Genomic DNA, 17,158 nt, shown 5'->3' on the forward strand with positions numbered 1-17,158 from the left:
CTTATTTATTCGAAAGTCAGAGTTGCAGAGAGGCAGAGGCAGAGAGGGAGAGAGAGGTCCTCCATCCGCTGGTTCACTCCCCAGGTGGCCACAACAGCTGGAGCTGTACCGATCTGAAGCCAGGAGCCAGGAGCTTCATCCGGGTCTCCCACGTGGGTGCAGGGGCCCAAGGACTTGGGCCATCTTCCACTGCTTTCCCAGGTGCATTAGCAGGGAGCTGGATCGGAAGTGGAGTAGCTGGGACTCGAACCGGCGCCCATATTTTTCCCACTGTGTCACAGTGCTGGCCCCGAATTTGGAGTCTTTATCTGCTCTCGGGCTCTTAGGCTGGGGAGGGACCTCATTCCCTGTCCTGTGGCAGAACTCTTGCCCCTGGTAACTTCGCCCTGTTGGCAGCTCCCTACCTGCTCAGACATGGCAACTGCAGGGAAGTTCCTCTGGGCTCCGGGTGAGCCTGGCTGCTCTGCCCAGCACTGCTGGAGGGGTGAGCAAGGCCAGGCTGGACCTTGACCCTGGGAGAGGGCGGGGGGGGGGTAGAGAGCGTGGTCCGGTGGGTGCAGGAGGAGCTGAGGCGGGGTGCACCTTGCTCACCGCCTGGCAGGGGCCTCATGGGGCCCAATGACGTCTGCAAATACCAGGCATGATATAAACAGCGATAATGAATAAGTGAAGCTCTCGCAGTCAGCCGCCGGGGCAGGGGGGGGCGCCCAGTCGTGCTTCTTGCTGGGACCCGGAGATGCGCTCCCATCCCCCGCCCGGCTCATCCACGTCCTCCCTGCCTGCAGACTCGCTGTCCTAGGGCCGCAGTGGCTGGGACAGTGACAGAGCAGACCACGAAGGCGTCAGCTGAAGCATAAAGCATTCAGGTCAGACACAAAGCAGGACTTCCTCCTGCGCGTGCGTGAAGGAGGCTGCAGAAGGGGGCGCCTGTCCTGCCTGGATCAGGAGACGACGGTGGAGGGGCCGTTTTCTGCTCAGAGGTAGCAGATGAAAGAATGATCGGCCACACCCAGGGGGCAGGGGTGGTGAGACCCTCGCCACCCGAGGTGTGCAATCCGGGCAGGGAGGTCGCTCCAGGGGCCCAAGGAGACGACACCGGAGGAGTCACCGTCTTGTGGCTTCTCTCTGTCCCCAGCCGCGGAGTCTCCGGCCACCTCCCCAGTCCTGCAGGGCTCAGGTCAGGGCCTTGCCCAAAGACGCCAATCTGAAGCCACTCTGACTACAAGAACCCACTGGGCCTGCAGGTGCGGCCTGGCTGGCTCCACGCGTGCCCGCGGGACCCACCCCTCCAGCAGAGGGCGCACTCGTGTGCCCTTGCTCGCCCGTCTCCCAAACTGGATTAAGAAGCAGGGGCATGAGAGTTTGCTGGGCGCCTGCTCCCCGCCAGGCCCTGGGCTGAGTGCGGGAGAGGCTGTTTGCATCCTGTGTGGTGTGTCCTTTATCCCCAAGTCACCGTGGACCGAGCAACCTAGGGCCCGGGGGTGGTAAGGGGCCTGCCCTCTGCCCTCTGCCCTCCGCCTGGAAGCGGCAGAGCTGGGTCAGTGCACTGTCCCCCAAAGCCCTGCCTGCCAGAACAGGTGGCCCCAGAGCGGGCTCAGCCGCGGGGCGATTCCCCACACTGCGCCTTCTCCAAGCGGCTGGGGAGGGTGAATGGGTCAGAGAAGGCGTCCCGGGCAGGGCCGGGAGCTGCTGCTCCCCAGAGGAGCGGCTGGGCCATCCCTGGTCTGTTCTCTCCACCAGCAAGAGGTCTAGAGAGGTGCCCAGCACACAGCAGGCGCTCATTAAATGCTTCCCAAGCCGCAGGAGAGTGGTCCATTGGACCTGTGTCTGGGAGGGTCTTGAGCCCTTTATTGTGTTTAGCAGGACACAAAAGGACAAGTACAAGGGGGCGATGACCTTGGATGCTCCCTGACCCCCACGCATAGCCCTAAGAGGGAGAGAAGTGGTTTAGGGGCCTGGCACCGGGGGCTGGGGTGGTGGGAGCACAGGGCAGGGTCCTGCCTGCTGGAGGCTGACCGCTTAGGGTCCTGTACCCCAGGCTGCCCCGGGGTAGTGCCCTGGGCGCCTTCCTGGAGGAGGTGGACTTTCTGTTACGCCTTGAAAGGTGAGAAGCAGCAGGGGTGTAAACGCGAATCGGAGAGGCAGCGGGTTGCGCCTCAGCCCCGCCATTCGCGAGTTGGCGGCCTTAGGTGGGTGACCTCTCTTTGGGGCGGTGCGGGACCCCCCCCCCCCCCACCCCGCACAACGCCACCTCGCCTCTCCTCTCCGCGAGAATCTGGGGTCAGGTTGCCGGGACCCGGGGCGGTCGGCATCGGGGTCCCCTTTTGGACGCATGGCGCAGCCCCCGTGCGGGTTGGTCTGGACCTCCCCCAGGCACACCCCGGAATTTTTAGGGGCCCCGGGCTTCCCGCCGTCCGGGGCGGGTGGGGGCTCCAGGCCGCTGCCGCCGCCGCCTCCCCCGCCGGCGTCCCGCGCCTGCAGCTTTCCCCGAAGACATTTGGTGTCAGTATAAGGACGGCTTTCCTACCACGCGGCGCGGCTCGGTCTCGCCGCCGCCGCACGTCCCCGCACCGCCCGGCGGTCGGGCTCCTCCGCAGCCCCCGCCGCGCGCGCAGACCCTGCGCCTGGAGCCCGGGGCCCGAGGCGCGAGCGCAGCTTCGGCGCGCGGGCGGGCGGGCGGGCGGGCGAGGGACGCGGCCCCGACCCCGCGCCCGCGCCCGCGCCCTCCGGGGCCCTCGCTCCGCCACCCCGCGCCCCCGGCCCCGAGCGCCGCGCTCCGCCCGCCGCCGCGCGCTCCAACCCCGGCTAGGTCCGCGGCTGCCCGCGCCGCCGGCTGCTGCCGCCCCTCGCGCGAGCCATGGCCCGGGCCCCCGGGCCCGTAGCCCACCGCCCGCCACCCCGCGCGCCCCAGGGGCTCAGCTGATCCCGAATTGGCGGCGGGGGCGGGGGGCGGCGGCTGGAGGGGCCGGGGTCCCTCCGGGCTACCGGCTTCTGGGGCCGCGTCGCCCCCCAGCGTCTCCGACCTGGACGACCCCCCGCTGCCCTGCCGCGTCCGTGCCAAGGTAGGGGTGCGCTGCGGCGGGGGCGGGGGCTTTCCCGCGGGAGGCGACCGTGGACGGATTTCGGGGCCGGGGCGCGCGCCCAGCAGGTGGGCCCCCCGTGCGTGCCTTGGGGCCGGTGCCGCGAGGGAGGCCGGGAAACTTTGACCGGTCCCCTCTCCCAGGCCACGAAAGTTCTCTCGGTGCCAGCGCCGAAGCCGGCTGAACCAGCGCCGCAGGAATTTATTCAACAAGTCGGGCCGGCGGCGGGGCCCAGCCTGTGTCCGTGGGTCCGTCCCGCGCTGCTGCTGCGGCTCTGCGGACGGCGGGCCCGGGCCCGGGGCGGGGGTCGGCGGCGCGGAGCTGGGTGCGGGGGCGCCGGAGAGCGCGTGGGGAATCCCGGGCTGGCGCAACTTTGCGCCGAGCCCCCTCCCGGGCCGCACGCCGGGCCCGTGGGTGGCCGAGGCCGCGCTGCGGGACGCCAGGCCGGGGTCAGCGCGGGACTCGGGGGTGCCCCGGACGGCCCGCAGCGCTGGGGCTGGTTATGTAATGAGTGTTTGTGATGATTGGGTTTTAATTGTCTCCTGCGTGCAGCGTGTGTGGGCTGTGGGCGCAGGAGGGCTTGGCCGGGGCTGGGAGGGCCTCTTTGGGGGAGGTCAGGATGCCTGGGGGGCGGGGGCTGAGGCGCTGGGCTGTCCCCTGCTGTGTCTTGCTGCGTGCTGGGTGAGGGGTGGGGAGGGGGTCCTGAGCCGGGGTTAGCTTGGGGTCTCAGGAGGCCACTGAGCTATAACCTGGTCTTGGGAGTCAGTTTTGGGCCAGGTGTGTGTGTGTGTGTGTGTATGTGTGAGAGAGAGAGAGAGCGAGAGAGCGAGGGCGTGAGTGAGCCTGCGTGTGTCTGCGTGTGGTGTGTTGGGGTGTGTGTGTGTGTGTGTGTGTGTGTGAGTGTCCCAGGCTGGAGCGCCCAGCTGGCCCCCAGCTGGCGGTCAGTCTGTCCTCTGCCTCCCATGCAGGTCCTGGCACCCCTGTGGGCAGGATGCCCTGCAGCCCGGGTGTGGGCTTGCTTGGGGGAGCCAGGCCCTGCCCATCCTGTCCAGTGGTGTCTTGGCCCGAGGGCTCCCCTCGGCTCCAGGGATCTGCTCCCTGGAACTCGTCCACCCTTCGGGACCAACTTTCCCTCAGGCTCCTGGACCCTGGGCTGGGCTGCGGTCGGGCGGGGGGGAGTGGGGAACCCAAGGCCCTCCCTGTCCCCTTCCCACCTTCTGCCATCACCACGGAGACGAGGGAGGGGAAGCCAGTGGGGACGGGTGACGAAAGGATAGGGTGACGCTGAGCAGGGCCAGAGGCCGGGGCTGACATCCCGAGGGGCGAGGAGAGGGAAGGGACGGGCCCTGGCGATGCCCTGGGCAGGCCTGGCCCTAAGCCCACGCGCCTCCCACCGCCCTGGGGAGCCGGGCCCCACGCAGTGTCCTTCGGCTCCTCGGCTTCTCTGCGCTGCCTCCGCCGGCTCGGGGCACCACCACAGACGGCTAGGGGGAGGGGCTGGAGGCTCCTCCTCCCTGCCTTGGCCGCGTTGCTGCCCCCTCTCCCCTCTGCCCGCCCACCCGCCGCACAGAGCCCTCCCCTTCTCCTGCCCCCATTCCCGGAGCTTCCGCGAGGGCTGGGGGTGCCAGCAGCCCCCTGCGCTGACCCTCCCTTGACCTTGGGTGCGGAGGAGCGGGCGGAGGTCGTGTGAGAGACCCCCCACCCCACCCCGGCCTGTCCCACCCGCTCTCGCTGGCTCTGGACAGCCTGCCCCGCGTGAGTAGTTTCCGGAGGTGCTGGGATGCAGCCTCTGTGCTTCTGGGCCCAGGTTCCACCTGCCCTCCACCCCCCCTCCCCAGCCCTCTCTCGCCTTCGGTGTGCCCCCCCCCCCGCCTCAGCCCTCAGGAGGGGGCTCCCCGGCACCCTGCCCCTGTCCCCAGCCCGTCCCAGTGCGACTAAGGCAAGGGGCCAGGCTCTTGAGCCATTTCTGGGCTGGCGTCTGTCTCCCCATCACTGCCTTGTTCTGATTCCTCAGCCCCCTGCTCCGGGTGCTCACAAACCAAGTCTGGAAGACCCCACTGGGCTGCGGGGCGAGCGAGGGGGGCACCCGCCTGTCTGCGCTCCCCGCTCCCCTGCCTCTCCTCTCTGACCCCTTCCTCCCCTGGCCTCTTTGTTGAACCGGCTTTGCTTCCCGCCTGTCCCTGGGACGCGCCCCTGCCTTAGCACCCTCACCAACCCTGTGCCCCTGGAGTCGGGTGGCTGGGCTCCGTGTCCGGAGACCCCCCCCCCCCGTATCGGCCTGTGCCCTGCCCACCGTGGGCGCGTGGACTATGGGCCTCCGTGAATGGCCGGGCGTGGGTGTCTGTGGGGCTGGGAGCCGCAGACCTGTGGGTGTGTGCCTGTGGCTCTCGGATGGGCGGCTTCCTGGGTCTGAGGATGTGCCGTGGGCCTGTGGGTTCTGTGATCCAGGAAGATGCGGGTTGACTGGCTCCCTGCGGCTGGCAGCCGAACGAGGGAAGCAAACAAGGCTCCTCCTTGTCTCGCCGCCTCCCTCCTTCCCTGAGCACCTACTTGAGTCTTCATTCGCTCTCCCCCCACTGCCTGGCCCGTGTGTGCCCAGCCCTGTGCTGGTCACTGTGGGACACAGATCCGTCCCCTTGGAGCCTCAAGCCTGTAGGAGAGGCCCTGGGCCTCCCCTGGCAGGTGCTTCCTGGGGACACGGCCATGAGTGCTGGCTTCCTCCTGTGCGTGGGAGCGGAGAACGCAGGCTGGGTTGGATCCGAGGCGGTGACACAGGTGTGTGGACACATCTGAGCTGGCACAGGCACACTGGAGCTCGCTGAGCGCGAGGGGAGTGGAAGGTTGTGCCGCAGAGTCCTCTCCGGGGCAGCACCGGCCCTGCCTCCCGGCGTCCTCCGCCCGCAGAGGCCCTGTGTGTGGCTGGGCACCCCTCCTGGACGCTGGCCACGGCCGTGTGGCTACTGACGCATTCTGAGGAATGCATTAGGGTCCCTCTGTGCTGCCCGCTGCCCGTGCTGTTCCCCCCTGGGCTGGGGGCTCGGGCAGCTCCTGTCCCCTGTTGGGACAGAGACACACAAGGCCACGGCCATGCCCTTGAGAGGGAGTCACTTTGCAAGACAACAGCAGCCGATTGGTGCAGACTGAGGATCTTAGAGGACCCCTGGGCGGCTCTTCCGTGCCCGGTGTGGGGCCTCGGACGACGGCAAGGCTGGTTTTGTTCCGTTAGGGAACTGCGCAGATCTCCAGCCCGGTTTGTGAGGGAGCGAACGCAGCCTGTTGGGGCTGTGTGCCGTGGGCCGGGACCCTGGGTCCCTGAGCCAGTGCTCCTCCCGCGGGAACGGGCTCCCTCCCAGCACGCTGCCCCTGATTTGTCAGCCGAGGTGAGACCCAAGGCCCTAATTACTGCAGAGGGAGTAAAACCCATCAGCGAGGCGCCTGCCGGGAGACGCTCAGACACGCGGGTGGGGTGCCAGCGCTTGTCACAGGGCCAGCAGCTGCCGGGGCAGGGACAAGCGGCCATGGCGGGGCACAGACACGTCCAAGGGCACAGGCATCCTGGCCTCGCAGCCCTGCAAACGACGACCTGGAGTCAGGCCACCCAGATCCAAATGGCAGCTCCTTCCCGAAGCAGCTCCTGACCGGAACCTCTGGGTGCCTGAGTTTCCTCATTTGTCGAGTGGATGGGGGCCATGCTGAGGCGCCTGGCGCACCGTGAGGGCTCGCATGCTGTTGCGGTGACTGTGGTTAGCACGGTGGGAGGGGCTCCCGGTCCAGGAAGGTGGCTGATGGGCCCAGGAGCGGCGGGAGAGGGAAGGAGGGAGCCGAGGTTTGTGTCAGGTCACGAACCTGGAGCCTACGTGTCCCGTGGCCGCTCTTTAGGCTGGAGAAGCCGTAGCTACTTGGTTCAGCATTTCTGAGGAGGGCCTGAGGGGCCTGGGGACCCCCGTGCCCCAGCGTGTGCGTGTGTGTCTGCATTCTGTGTGCGCGTGTGAGCGGGGTGTCCGTCTCGGGGGCTCCCAGTCCCACTGAGAGAGGCCTCACCTGCAGCATCAGGCAGGTGACCTGGCTGTCCTACCCCTGTGGCTTCCTTCAATCTGGTCCTTCCCTGGGCCCTGGAAGGTGGGCGGACTCGAGCCTGCCCCGGGGAGGGGGTCCCAGGGAGGCAGACGGTGTGGGATGGTTGAGGGAGCTGGTGACAAGAGGCCCGGGGCAGATGCGGCTCGGGGTGGGCGGGCTGTCTGCAGGGCTGTCATGCGGAAGAGGGAGCAGACAGGGGAGGTTCCCGGGGCTCTGAGCTGCCGGCTGGGAGCTTCCAGGAGGCAGCTCTGCTGAGGACCACCAGATGCAGGCGGAGCCTCGGTTTGTGTGTGGGAGTGGGCGCCATGACGTGCCTCGTGTGAGTGTCTGTGTGTGCATGTGAGCAGGTGTGTGTGTGCGTGTGTGCATGGGACCCTGACCTCTGCTTGTGACTCAGGGTGGTGGTGGATCAGCCTCTTCCGGGGTCCCTTTCTTTCCTGAGGTTCCCTGTCTGAAGCTCTGGCCCTGTGTCCCCGGGATCCTGGGAGCCTGCGCCGCCGGGGCTGCTGGGCGCAGGGGCTGCGCGGAGCCTGGCGTCGGGTGGCGTTGACCAGCCCGGCCACTGCAGGAGGGCTGTGGCCTCACGCTGGAGGCAGGGCAGCCAGGGGCCCCCAGTGCTGTCACATGCCAGCGTGGCTCGGTGTCAGAGCTGGGATTGGACACGGTGCCCGGGCCCTGGAGGGCCACGCCGTAGGTTCCAGGAGGAGCGCAGCCGGTGCTCCCATTCCCTGAGGCTCCGACGGCTGTGAGATGTTCTGATTGTGAGAGTCCCGGTCCTCGCGGTCCCCAGGGAGTCGCTGCTTGTTCTCCCAGCCGCGTGGGAGTTGACAAAGGGGTAACCAAGTTGCTGTGCGAAGCCTGGGGTCCAGGCACCTTCCCTGTCACTGGACGGTCTGTGTTAGGGCTTGGGAGTGGACCGACCTGAGCTGGGACTGCAACTCTTCCCTGTCCCAGCCGAGGGACCTGGGGCACTGCTGGCCTCCTGCGCTGGGAGGGAAGTGAGAACGAGGATGATGTGTGAGCCGTGGGGCTGTGGTGACACAGATCGCGCCCAGAAAGCCCTCTGGTGTTGCCCGATGGCGGTGCTGGTGGTGGTGATGATGGTGAGGATGGTGGTGATGGTGGTGGTGATCATGGTGGTGGTCATGATGGTGATAATGGTAATGGTGATGGTGGTGATGATAGTGATGACAGTAATTTGATGGTGGTGATGGTGATGGTGATGGTGGTGATGGTGATGGTAGTGGTAATGGTGATGGTGGTAGTGGTGATGCTGGTGATGGTGGTGGTGATAGTAATTTGGTGATGGTGATGGTAGTGGTGGTGGTGATGGTGATGGTGGAGATGGTGATGATGGTGGTGATGGTGATGGTGGTGGTGATGGTGGTAGTGATGATGGTGGTGATGGTAATGGTGATGGTGGTGATGATAGTGTTGATAGTAATTTGATGGTGGTGATGGTAGCGATGATGGTAGTGGTGATGGTGATGGTGGTAGTGGTGATGCTGGTGGTGATGCTGGTGATGGTGGTGGTGATGGTGGTGATAGTAATTTGGTGATGGTGATGGTGATGGTAATGGTGGTGGTGATGTGATGGTAGTGATGGTGACAGTAGGGATGGTGATGGTGGTGATGGTGATGATGATAGTGGTGGTGATGATGGTGGTAATGATGTTGGTGATGGTGGTGGTGATAGTGGTGATAGTAATTTGGTGGTAGTGATAGTGGTGTTGGTAGTGATGGTGATGGTGATGGTGGTGGTAGTGTGATGACGGCAATGATGATGGTGGTGGTGGTGGTGATAGCAGAGGGGCGACCTGGCCAGGAGTCCCTGGCCGTGGCATAGCTGGTCCCATGCACGCGGGGGCACCGGCCTTCATGGCCCAGCAGCGGCTTCCCACGCACTTGCATTACGTCGCATCTCCAGGGGCCTGCTGAAACTGAACTTTGCAGAGAGGGAAAGCGGGGCTCCGGGGGCCGGTGCAGTCAGCAAGGGGGCTGTGTGCATTCTAGACACAGCGGGCTCCGCCCCGTTCCTGCTCGTGGCGGCCAGTCCAGTTGCCACACCTCTGCCTGGTGTGGAGGGAGCACTAGGATTAGGTCCTAGGAGCACCTGCCAGAGGAGACTCGGCCCTGGAGGCTCTGAGTGCGAATCCCCTGATGCCGCCCCCCAAATCGAGGCCTCCCCTCTCTGAGTCTGCGTCTGCAGGGGGGGCCCAGGGGCACAGGCAGCTGAGGTCTAGCTGGGCCACAGACACAAGAAAGAAGGGATTCAGGGCTGGCCTCGGGGGCTTTGGCATGGGGAGTGAGTCAGAGGGAGGTGGCCTGGGCAACTGCTGGGCAGCAGGTCCGAGGGTGGAGGCCGGGTGGTGGAGCTGCTGGTGGTCTGGCTGGTGATAGTGTCCAGAGGCCTCTGGTCAGAGGCAGGGACACAGAGAATCTGTTTTGTTCCGGGGCGAGAGAGTGAGTCCTAGGTGGGCCGAGCTGGCGTGTGGTCCCCCAGGCCTGGGCAGCTCTGGGCACCTGTCGGCTGCAGGAGGACTCTGGGGCCAGCGCCAGGTTGACTCTGACCTCTGGTGTGTCCCCTTGTCCATTCTGCACAGCAGCCAGGCCAGGCCACCCCAGGGCTCCTGTCTCCTCCTGGTCCCCCCTTCTGTGTCCCTGCCCCTGCCGCGCCCCCTCCCCGCTCTAACCCCTCATTGGCCCCAGGGCTCCTGTTGCCCCCTCTCTGTGGCTCACGTGGGGCCTGTCACTCTCTGCAGTCCCTGGCTGCTTCACCTCCCAGCACTTTCTTATTCATTTAATCAACAAATATTTACTGAGCACTTAGTATGCTCCATGCACTGGGGATAGGGCAGTGAGTGAAACAAACCATAGTTCCTGTTCTCCTACAGTCCCCCCATCCCGGATTGAGGAGACAGACACCTGGCCATAGAGATAGAAATACATAAATTATGGGGTATGTCTGATGGCGACGAGAGCGATGGAAAAGCGGAGAGGAGCTGACGGCTCGTTCTCCTACATAGCCCGGAGCCTGCTCCCTCCCTGCACATAGTCCAAGCTCACTGACCACATGGGCAGGGAGGGCCTAGGCGGCTGGAGGGGAGCGTGGGACAGCCTGCGGGGAGGTCCGGCTGCCCTCGGACCAAGGAGGTCCACTCCGGCCGGTGCAGCGAGTGGTGGGCCCTGAGGCCGCACAGCAGTGGGCAGACCCAGACCCCCCGTGGAGGGTGTCAGCAGCCCAGGGTGATGGACACGCAGTGGCCGGAGCTTATATAAGGCCGCGTGGCTGGGTTTCTGGAACCAAGAGCAAAACCTGGAGCTCAGGAGAACTCTGGCTCCCTGGCCGGCGGGCGGAGTGGCAGGAAGGACCAGGGAGCCACAGCAGTGGCCCAGAGCAGCAGCTCTGGGCGGCTCGGCTGGGTGGGCGTCAGGGCTGTGGGCCTCATCTCGCATTCCCACTGCCCAGCCTGGCACTGTTGGGCTCCAGGGCTCAGGGCACCCCAGAAGACACAGCTGCAGCGACTGGTAGCCTCCTGGGAGATGTGGGGCTTCTCCCTGCACCCTGCTATGAGCCGGCTTGGCAAGGCCACCACCAGTTGTCACCCAGTGGGTCTGGGGGCTAGGGCTGGGGCTCTGGCCTCTCAGCAGTGCCTGGTTCTGCCCCGGGCTCAGGGTGTGACCTTGTCAGGCCACTTCATTCTCTGGGCCTCCGTGTCTCCATCTGTACAATGGGCTTAACAGCCCTGCTGAGCCGAGCAGGCCTGGACGCGCCTCGAGTGGGAGTCAGGACCGCTGTGTGGCGCGTGGGTCCAGCAGAAGGTGAAAACGCGGGGCTCCCGGATGCAAAGCTAAGAATTTCAAGTCGGTGACAGCGCCGCCGGGGTGACACAGCCGGGAAGCTGGCCCTGACCGTAGTTCGGCTCTGCCACCTCTTGGCCGTGGGTCTGCCCTGTGCCGCCGCTGGGCCTCACTCTCACCTTCTCTGGGCTGTCAGCCCTGGCAGGCGGGGGGTGGGTGGGAGGTCCGTGCGTTGAGGGCTCAGGTGTGCCTTCCTCCGGGAAGCCTGTGGTGATTCCTTCCCGGCTCCAGGGGTCCCACGGTGTCTGATTCCTCAGCGCCCAGCCTTCCGGCTGTAGCATGCATTGTCCTGGCATTATCTGTCTTTGCAATAACCTTCCTCTCTTTGCTTGCAAGTTTTCCTTGCTTTTGATGATGCAATAAATACACAACTCCAGTCTTGTTGGGAAAATAAAAAGGCCGGTCCCAGGGTTGTCCCAAGAAGGGGTTCCTCCCCCCACTCCTCGTTAGCAGAAACCGAGGTCGACCAGATCCACGACCACTGGTTTGGGAGCAGATTCCCCCCGGGGTGTGGCTGGGCCCCCAGCTCCTCCCTGCTGGCTGATCCTGCAGCCTGGGCCCGCCCCCACCACGCACCCCCTGTCTGTCTCCCCAGGGCTCCCTGCTCAGCGCTGACATGGCTGAGAGCGCCTTGCCGCCCTCGTCTGCCGCAGCCCCGGCCGCTGAGCCGGAAGTCACGGAGCAGCCGGGGCCCCGCAGCCCCCCTCCGTCCCCTCCAGGCTTGGAGGAGCCCCTGGATGGAGCCGATCCTGACGTCCCACACCCAGACCTGGCTCCTGTGGCCTTCTTCTGCCTGCGCCAGACCACCAGCCCCCGGAACTGGTGCATCAAGATGGTCTGCAACCCATATCCTTTGCAGGGCCGGCCTTGGCCGGGGGCTGTCTGTGCACGCCGGGGGACCCGAGGCCTGGGTGAGGCTGCTGGGGCCTGGTGGTGGTGAGCGAGCTCGAGGCGCGGAGGTCCGACCATGGAGGACCTGACGCCCACTGATGCGAAGGTTCTGGAAGTTGCTGATGGCTGCGGGGCCGGGCCGGTGGCTGGCAGGCTCGGAGCCCTTGGGTGTGAGCCCAGGTCTGCTGTGGGGCTGGGGGCACAGATAAATCAGAGCCTGAGCCATCCGACGGCGGCGACCACAAGGGTGACGGGAGCAGGGAGGAGGGAGTGAGGGCTGAGCTGTTGCGCCTCCTCACGCCTTCCTGCCTCCCGGGCTCCTGTCCCCGCCCCTCCCGCTCCGTCTGTCCGTGTTGTTCCAGGGCCACGGACTCCTGAGCCTCGCCCGGAACAGAGGTTGCTCTCTGGTGCTTCTGGGAGCCGGGGCGTGCAAGGCGGAAGGGGCTGCGTGTGGCGAGGCCCCGGTGCTGCCTCATCCCCCGTGGGGAGCGGGGGGCGAGTGAGGGTCACCTGAGACGTCCACGCCCACCCATTCCCGAGGGTGGGGCCCCGTGACGTGGCCCCCTCCTAGAGGCCCCCCTCCGAGTGTCCAGCTCACGAACTCGGCCACCCACTCGGCCCTAGCCAGCCCCCTGATGGTTTCTCACCGGCCTGGAGGTCAGAGCCAAGTGCTGACCCAGCCCCGGGCCCACTTCCCACCGCTGTGCTCTTCCAGGCCGTGGTGCCCCCTGCCCAGGGAAGCCTTCTGTGACTCCCCCTCAGGCTCTCTGTTTTCTGGCATGTCTGGTTGTGAATTTATTTATTTATTATATATTTGAAAGGCAGAGTGACGACAGGGTGGCGAGAGAGAGAGAGAGAGAGAGAGAGATCTTCCATCCACGCGTTTACTCCCCAGGTGCCTGCAATGGCCAAGGCTGGGCCAGGCTGAAGCTGGGAGCCGGGGACTCCATCTGGGTCTCCCAGTGGGTGGCAGGAACTTAATTACTTGGGCCCTCATCGGCTGCTTCCCAGGCGCAGTGGCAAGGAGCTGGGCTGGAAGCAGAGCAGCCAGGACTCGAATCTGCACCGGTGCTGGGTGCGGGCGTCACAGGTGGCTGTGCCACAGCGCCACCCGGTGGCTGTGGAATTCCTTCCCCTGATGCTTGCTTCCGGGGCGCTGCCAGGTGACCAGGGCAGGGACCGAGCCTCTCCTGTGCACCGCAGGACCCCAGCCCCGGCTCAGCGGCTGGCGCGTGCTGGGGGCTCCCTGCAGGGTGGTGGGTAGGGGCGTCTGGCTGAGCCCTCACTCAGGAATGGTGGAGAGGGGAGAGGGAGGGGAGGCGGGAGGGCATTGCAGGCTTGGGCAAGAGGGCACTAGAGGCAGGTGGTGCCATGTGGCGGGCAGGCCTGGCCCGCTGTGTGAGGAGCCGGGCTGTCTCCAGGGCAGTGGGGAGCCGCCTGTGGCTTGGACCGTGGAACGGAGCCCGGCCCGAGTGCTGGGGCTTGAGGCTTCCCAGGGCAGGTGGGGGCGGTGGTGAGTCAGCCGCCCGGGATGCCCGGGACGCTGGCGGGGGAGTAGCAGTGCCCGAGCCCTGGCGGTGCTGAGCCCTGGATCTCCGACTCTTGGAAGCCAGGGGGTGCCCCTGGGAGTGGGCGGCGTGCACGGCCGGGTGTCCCTCGGCCGCCCTGTCTGTGAGACGGTTTGGCGGTCTCAGGCGTGGCCAGGGGGTCCTCGTTAGTGGCTGAGTCTCCCCAGCACTCACTCTGGCGCTTGCCCTTGGGATGCAGAGTTGGTGTGGCCTGGGGAGCCCTCCCGGGGGGGCAGTTTTAGGACAGAGTGCTGGGGAGACCCCCAGGGCCAGGAGGGTGGCCAGGCTGCAGAAGGGCCAGGAGACAACAGAACAGAGACAGATCGTGGGGCAGGTCCGGCTCTGCAGCTTGGTGCTGTGTGGCCTTCAGGGAGTCACTTGGCCTCTCTGAGCTGGGTCAGGATGGGGGGTGGTGTTCTGGGCTGGAGGCAGGGGCAGGGCTCAGGCAGAGCTGGCCCGGGGGTGACAGAGAGCCCCGTGGATGAGTTGGTGTTGGTCCTGTCTGCTGTGTGTGGCTTTGGAAGAGGGAGTGGATGGGACGCTGGGCACGGCCAGCCGCACTCGCCGGGGAGGGAGGTCCCCACTGTGGCACAGCAGGCACCCTCAGGCCTGGCTACCACGTCAGCCCCGGGGGCCCCCCTGGTGTGTCACCTTTCTGAGCTGCTGGGCAGTCCCAGGTCACTCGCCTCCACCCTCAGGGCATGTGAGTCGCCCGCCTGGCGCCTGGCGTTGGGGCTGGCCCGGGGAGGGGTCTCTCCACACCAGGAGCTGCTGCGGGACGGGGGCTCCCACAGAGCCCCGTGGCCCGAGGCTGCCGAGGCGGGGCTGGGGGGGGGGTTCAGGTCTCGCTGGGATCCCTGGGATTCAGAAGCGGCAGGGGCTGGACACTCAGGCTGCACACTCAGGGTCTGGGTCCCAGGTCCCAGGTCCCAGGTTCAAGGTTGAGATGCGAGCCGCAGCAAGACTGCAGCATTCTGCCTTGCAGGGAGCCAGCGAGCCTGAGGTCGGGCGGCGGAGCCGGGCTGCAGGGCTGAGGCGCGCGGCTGAGCTGGGGCGGGCGGGGAGGCCCGGGAGCTCAGGAGACCTTGGCGGTCACGGGTGTGGGGGAGTCAGGCTGGCTTTTGGGTTTGGAGACGGGGTGTGGCGGTGCGTCTCAGGGGGTGGGATTGGCCCTGGGGGTGCGGTGGGGTTCAGGCTGTAGGATAGCCGTGTCCTTGGCCGCTGGGAGGGAAGTATTAGTGGTATTAGCCCCTCCATCACCGCGACCCTCTCTGCGTGTGCAAACTGGGCAGAGGGCTGTCCCATGGAGACGGGAGTGGGGCCCCTGTGGATGTCAGGGTTGGCTGAGTGGGAGCAGCCAGGCCGTGGGGGGAGTCCAGCTCTGTCAGCTTCCCTCCCTGTACCCCCCGCCCCCCGCCCAGCGCATCCCCGGTGCCGAGGGGCCCTGGCTCGGAGCCAGCCGCTTTTTGGAGCTTGGTGCTCCCTGACTCAGCTCCTCACCGGGCCCTGAGTCACGTCTGACTCACTGGAGAGCCGGCAGGCTGCCGCGACCCTCGCTGGGTGTCGGGCCTGCTCCTGCCCGGCCTGGGCCTCAGGCCTGTTTGACATGCCGGGGCAGGGGTCGGGGGAGATGGCGTGTTTGACTCATGGCGGGGCGGGGACCTGAGTCAGACCCGGGGGCTGGTTCTGCCCCCTGCTGGCTTGCTGTGTGACCACGGGCTACTTCCTTAACCTCCCTGAGCCTCACCTGTCCAGCAGGGGTGGCACTGGCCTTCCACGGCTACACAGCACGGGAGGCGAAGGGGCGGTGGAGCTTTGTAGACCGGCAGATCGGCCACACTTGCAGTTATCACCACGCCTGTCCTAGAGGTGACCAGGGCCAGGAGGTACAGCTGAGTAAACACGGCTGGCGGTAGATTCGATAGGCCTTGGGGACAGGTCCCTGGATAGAACGTATCACCTTCGGAGCACATTGTCTCCAGGGAAAATCAGATTCAGTCTCTGTTCCTTAGGTGAATCCGTGTGGGTTTTGTCACTGGTGTCCCTGCCCTGGTCACTGCAGACATTGCTAATCAATCATGGCAGCCTCCAGCAGGGTGGCCCTGGCAGCCATGACTAATCCATCAGAAGCCTATTTTCCACCCTAGATGAGACTTCCAGAGCTTTTCCTGAGCCTCAGTCTTCTCATCTCTACAATGGGGAGATTAAAGAGATGACTCCTGCAAGGCATCCCGCAGTGCGTCCCCCCCAGAGGAGGCAGGGACGATCGGGGAGCCGCATTTGCTGTTCCCAGTGCTTTGCCGTGTGATGGCCGTTAACCCTCATAACCACCCAGGGAGGGGGGACGCCCTCATAGATCCATTTCACAGATGAGGAAAGTGAGGCACACAGAGGCTGAGTAGCTTTTATCCAGGGTCGCACAGCCAGGATGTGGCAGAGCTGGGATGAACACCCTGATTTCTCTGAGCCCCCAGGCCTGGCTTTTGTCCAGGCATGGCTGCCACCCAGAACAGAGGGCTTGCTTTGCTGCGGCCAGCAGCCGGGCAGGAGTCCCCGGTCCCCAGCTCTGCGGCAGCCTCTCTGTGGCCTGCCTGGGGCCGTCCCCAGAGGCGGCTGCAGCCCCTCCCCTCCCCAGACTGCTCCGGGCGGAGCCAGGCTCCTGCGGCAGTGGGAGGCAGCCATGCGTGTGGGGCAGCCAGTGGGCTGTGAAGGCCTCCTGGCTGCTCCAGGGAGGCCGGGGTGCCTGCGCCAGCCTGGCCGGGAGGCGGGAGCCACAGCCGCCGAGCGACCTTGGACAAGTCCGCCCCCACTTGTGCCCTCGGTCTCCCTGTCTGTAGGATGGGGAGAGCCGGCAGCGAGGGCTGGAAAGGGCTTCCTGGGCCCCCGTCCCCGCCAGCCCCCTGGGGGCTGTGCTCTGTGCCCCTGGGTCTCACCTGTGCTCCCTGGCTGGGCTCCGGCATGCGTCTGCCGGGGCTGGGGCCGGCAGGTGTTCCGGCATCCACGTGGCCGTCTGGTTCTGGCTGAGCACCTGGCCGAGGCCGCCTTCTCTTGGGCTCGGTGACCTGGGCTGTCGCTGGGCAGGAAGGGGCCGGGGCCGATGGCCTCATCACAGCCGAGTCTTGTGCTGTGGGGGCTCAGCGTGTGCGTCGGGGGTGTGCACGCTCTCCTCTCCCCCAGTCCCGGGAGCCTCACCGAGCCGCCCCCGAGTGTGCCGTGTGCCAGGCACTGGGCGGGGGGTACGGCTGTGGCCATTTTGTCGTGGGGCCGGCACGAGGCGCCTGTGGGTTGTGTGAGACGGGTCGGTGGCCCAGGCACAGGTCCCGGTGCCTTGGGAGGAGGGGACTCAGAGGTGTCCCTGGGACCTGCAGTTCATCATTGCCCTGTGGATGACGGTCTGCTCCTGGCTCCTCCGCTGGCTGGGTGTAGACCAGCCCCGTGCCCTCATCAAACCTCTGTTGGTCCGTCTGTGAAATGGGGGCCACAGAGACCCTGGGTGAGGGGGTTCAGAGGTAGGATGAGCAGGCCGGGCAGGCACAGGCAGGTGCTGGGTGGCAGTGGGGGCTGGCAATGAAGCTGGCAGGGGCCTGGGCGGCCGGGCAGCTGGGCAGCTGGGTAACTGTGTCCTGGCCATGGTCTGAGAGGCCTGGGGACCGCTAGGGTGGGGATGTGCTGTCCCTGGAA

At 66.2% G+C, this 17,158-nt stretch overlaps 1 protein-coding gene across 1 annotated transcript in view; it reads left to right on the forward strand.

Annotated features, from left to right (window-relative positions):
* The first annotated feature begins 2,379 nt into the window (after positions 1-2,379).
* Positions 2,380-17,158, forward strand: part of CACNA1I (calcium voltage-gated channel subunit alpha1 I) — a 93,249-nt gene continuing 78,470 nt past the window's right edge. Inside the window, exons 1-2 of the mRNA XM_089307656.1 lie at positions 2,380-3,062; positions 11,614-11,864. Of these exons, the coding sequence (XP_089163782.1) occupies positions 11,635-11,864 (230 nt within the window). The 5' untranslated portion in view covers positions 2,380-3,062; positions 11,614-11,634. The remainder of the gene's footprint in view (positions 3,063-11,613; positions 11,865-17,158) is intronic.

Source organism: Oryctolagus cuniculus, chromosome 11 (genome assembly GCF_051225735.1).
Source record: "Oryctolagus cuniculus isolate XC-2025 breed Fujian yellow rabbit chromosome 11, ASM5122573v1, whole genome shotgun sequence".
Lineage (NCBI taxonomy): Eukaryota > Metazoa > Chordata > Mammalia > Lagomorpha > Leporidae > Oryctolagus > Oryctolagus cuniculus.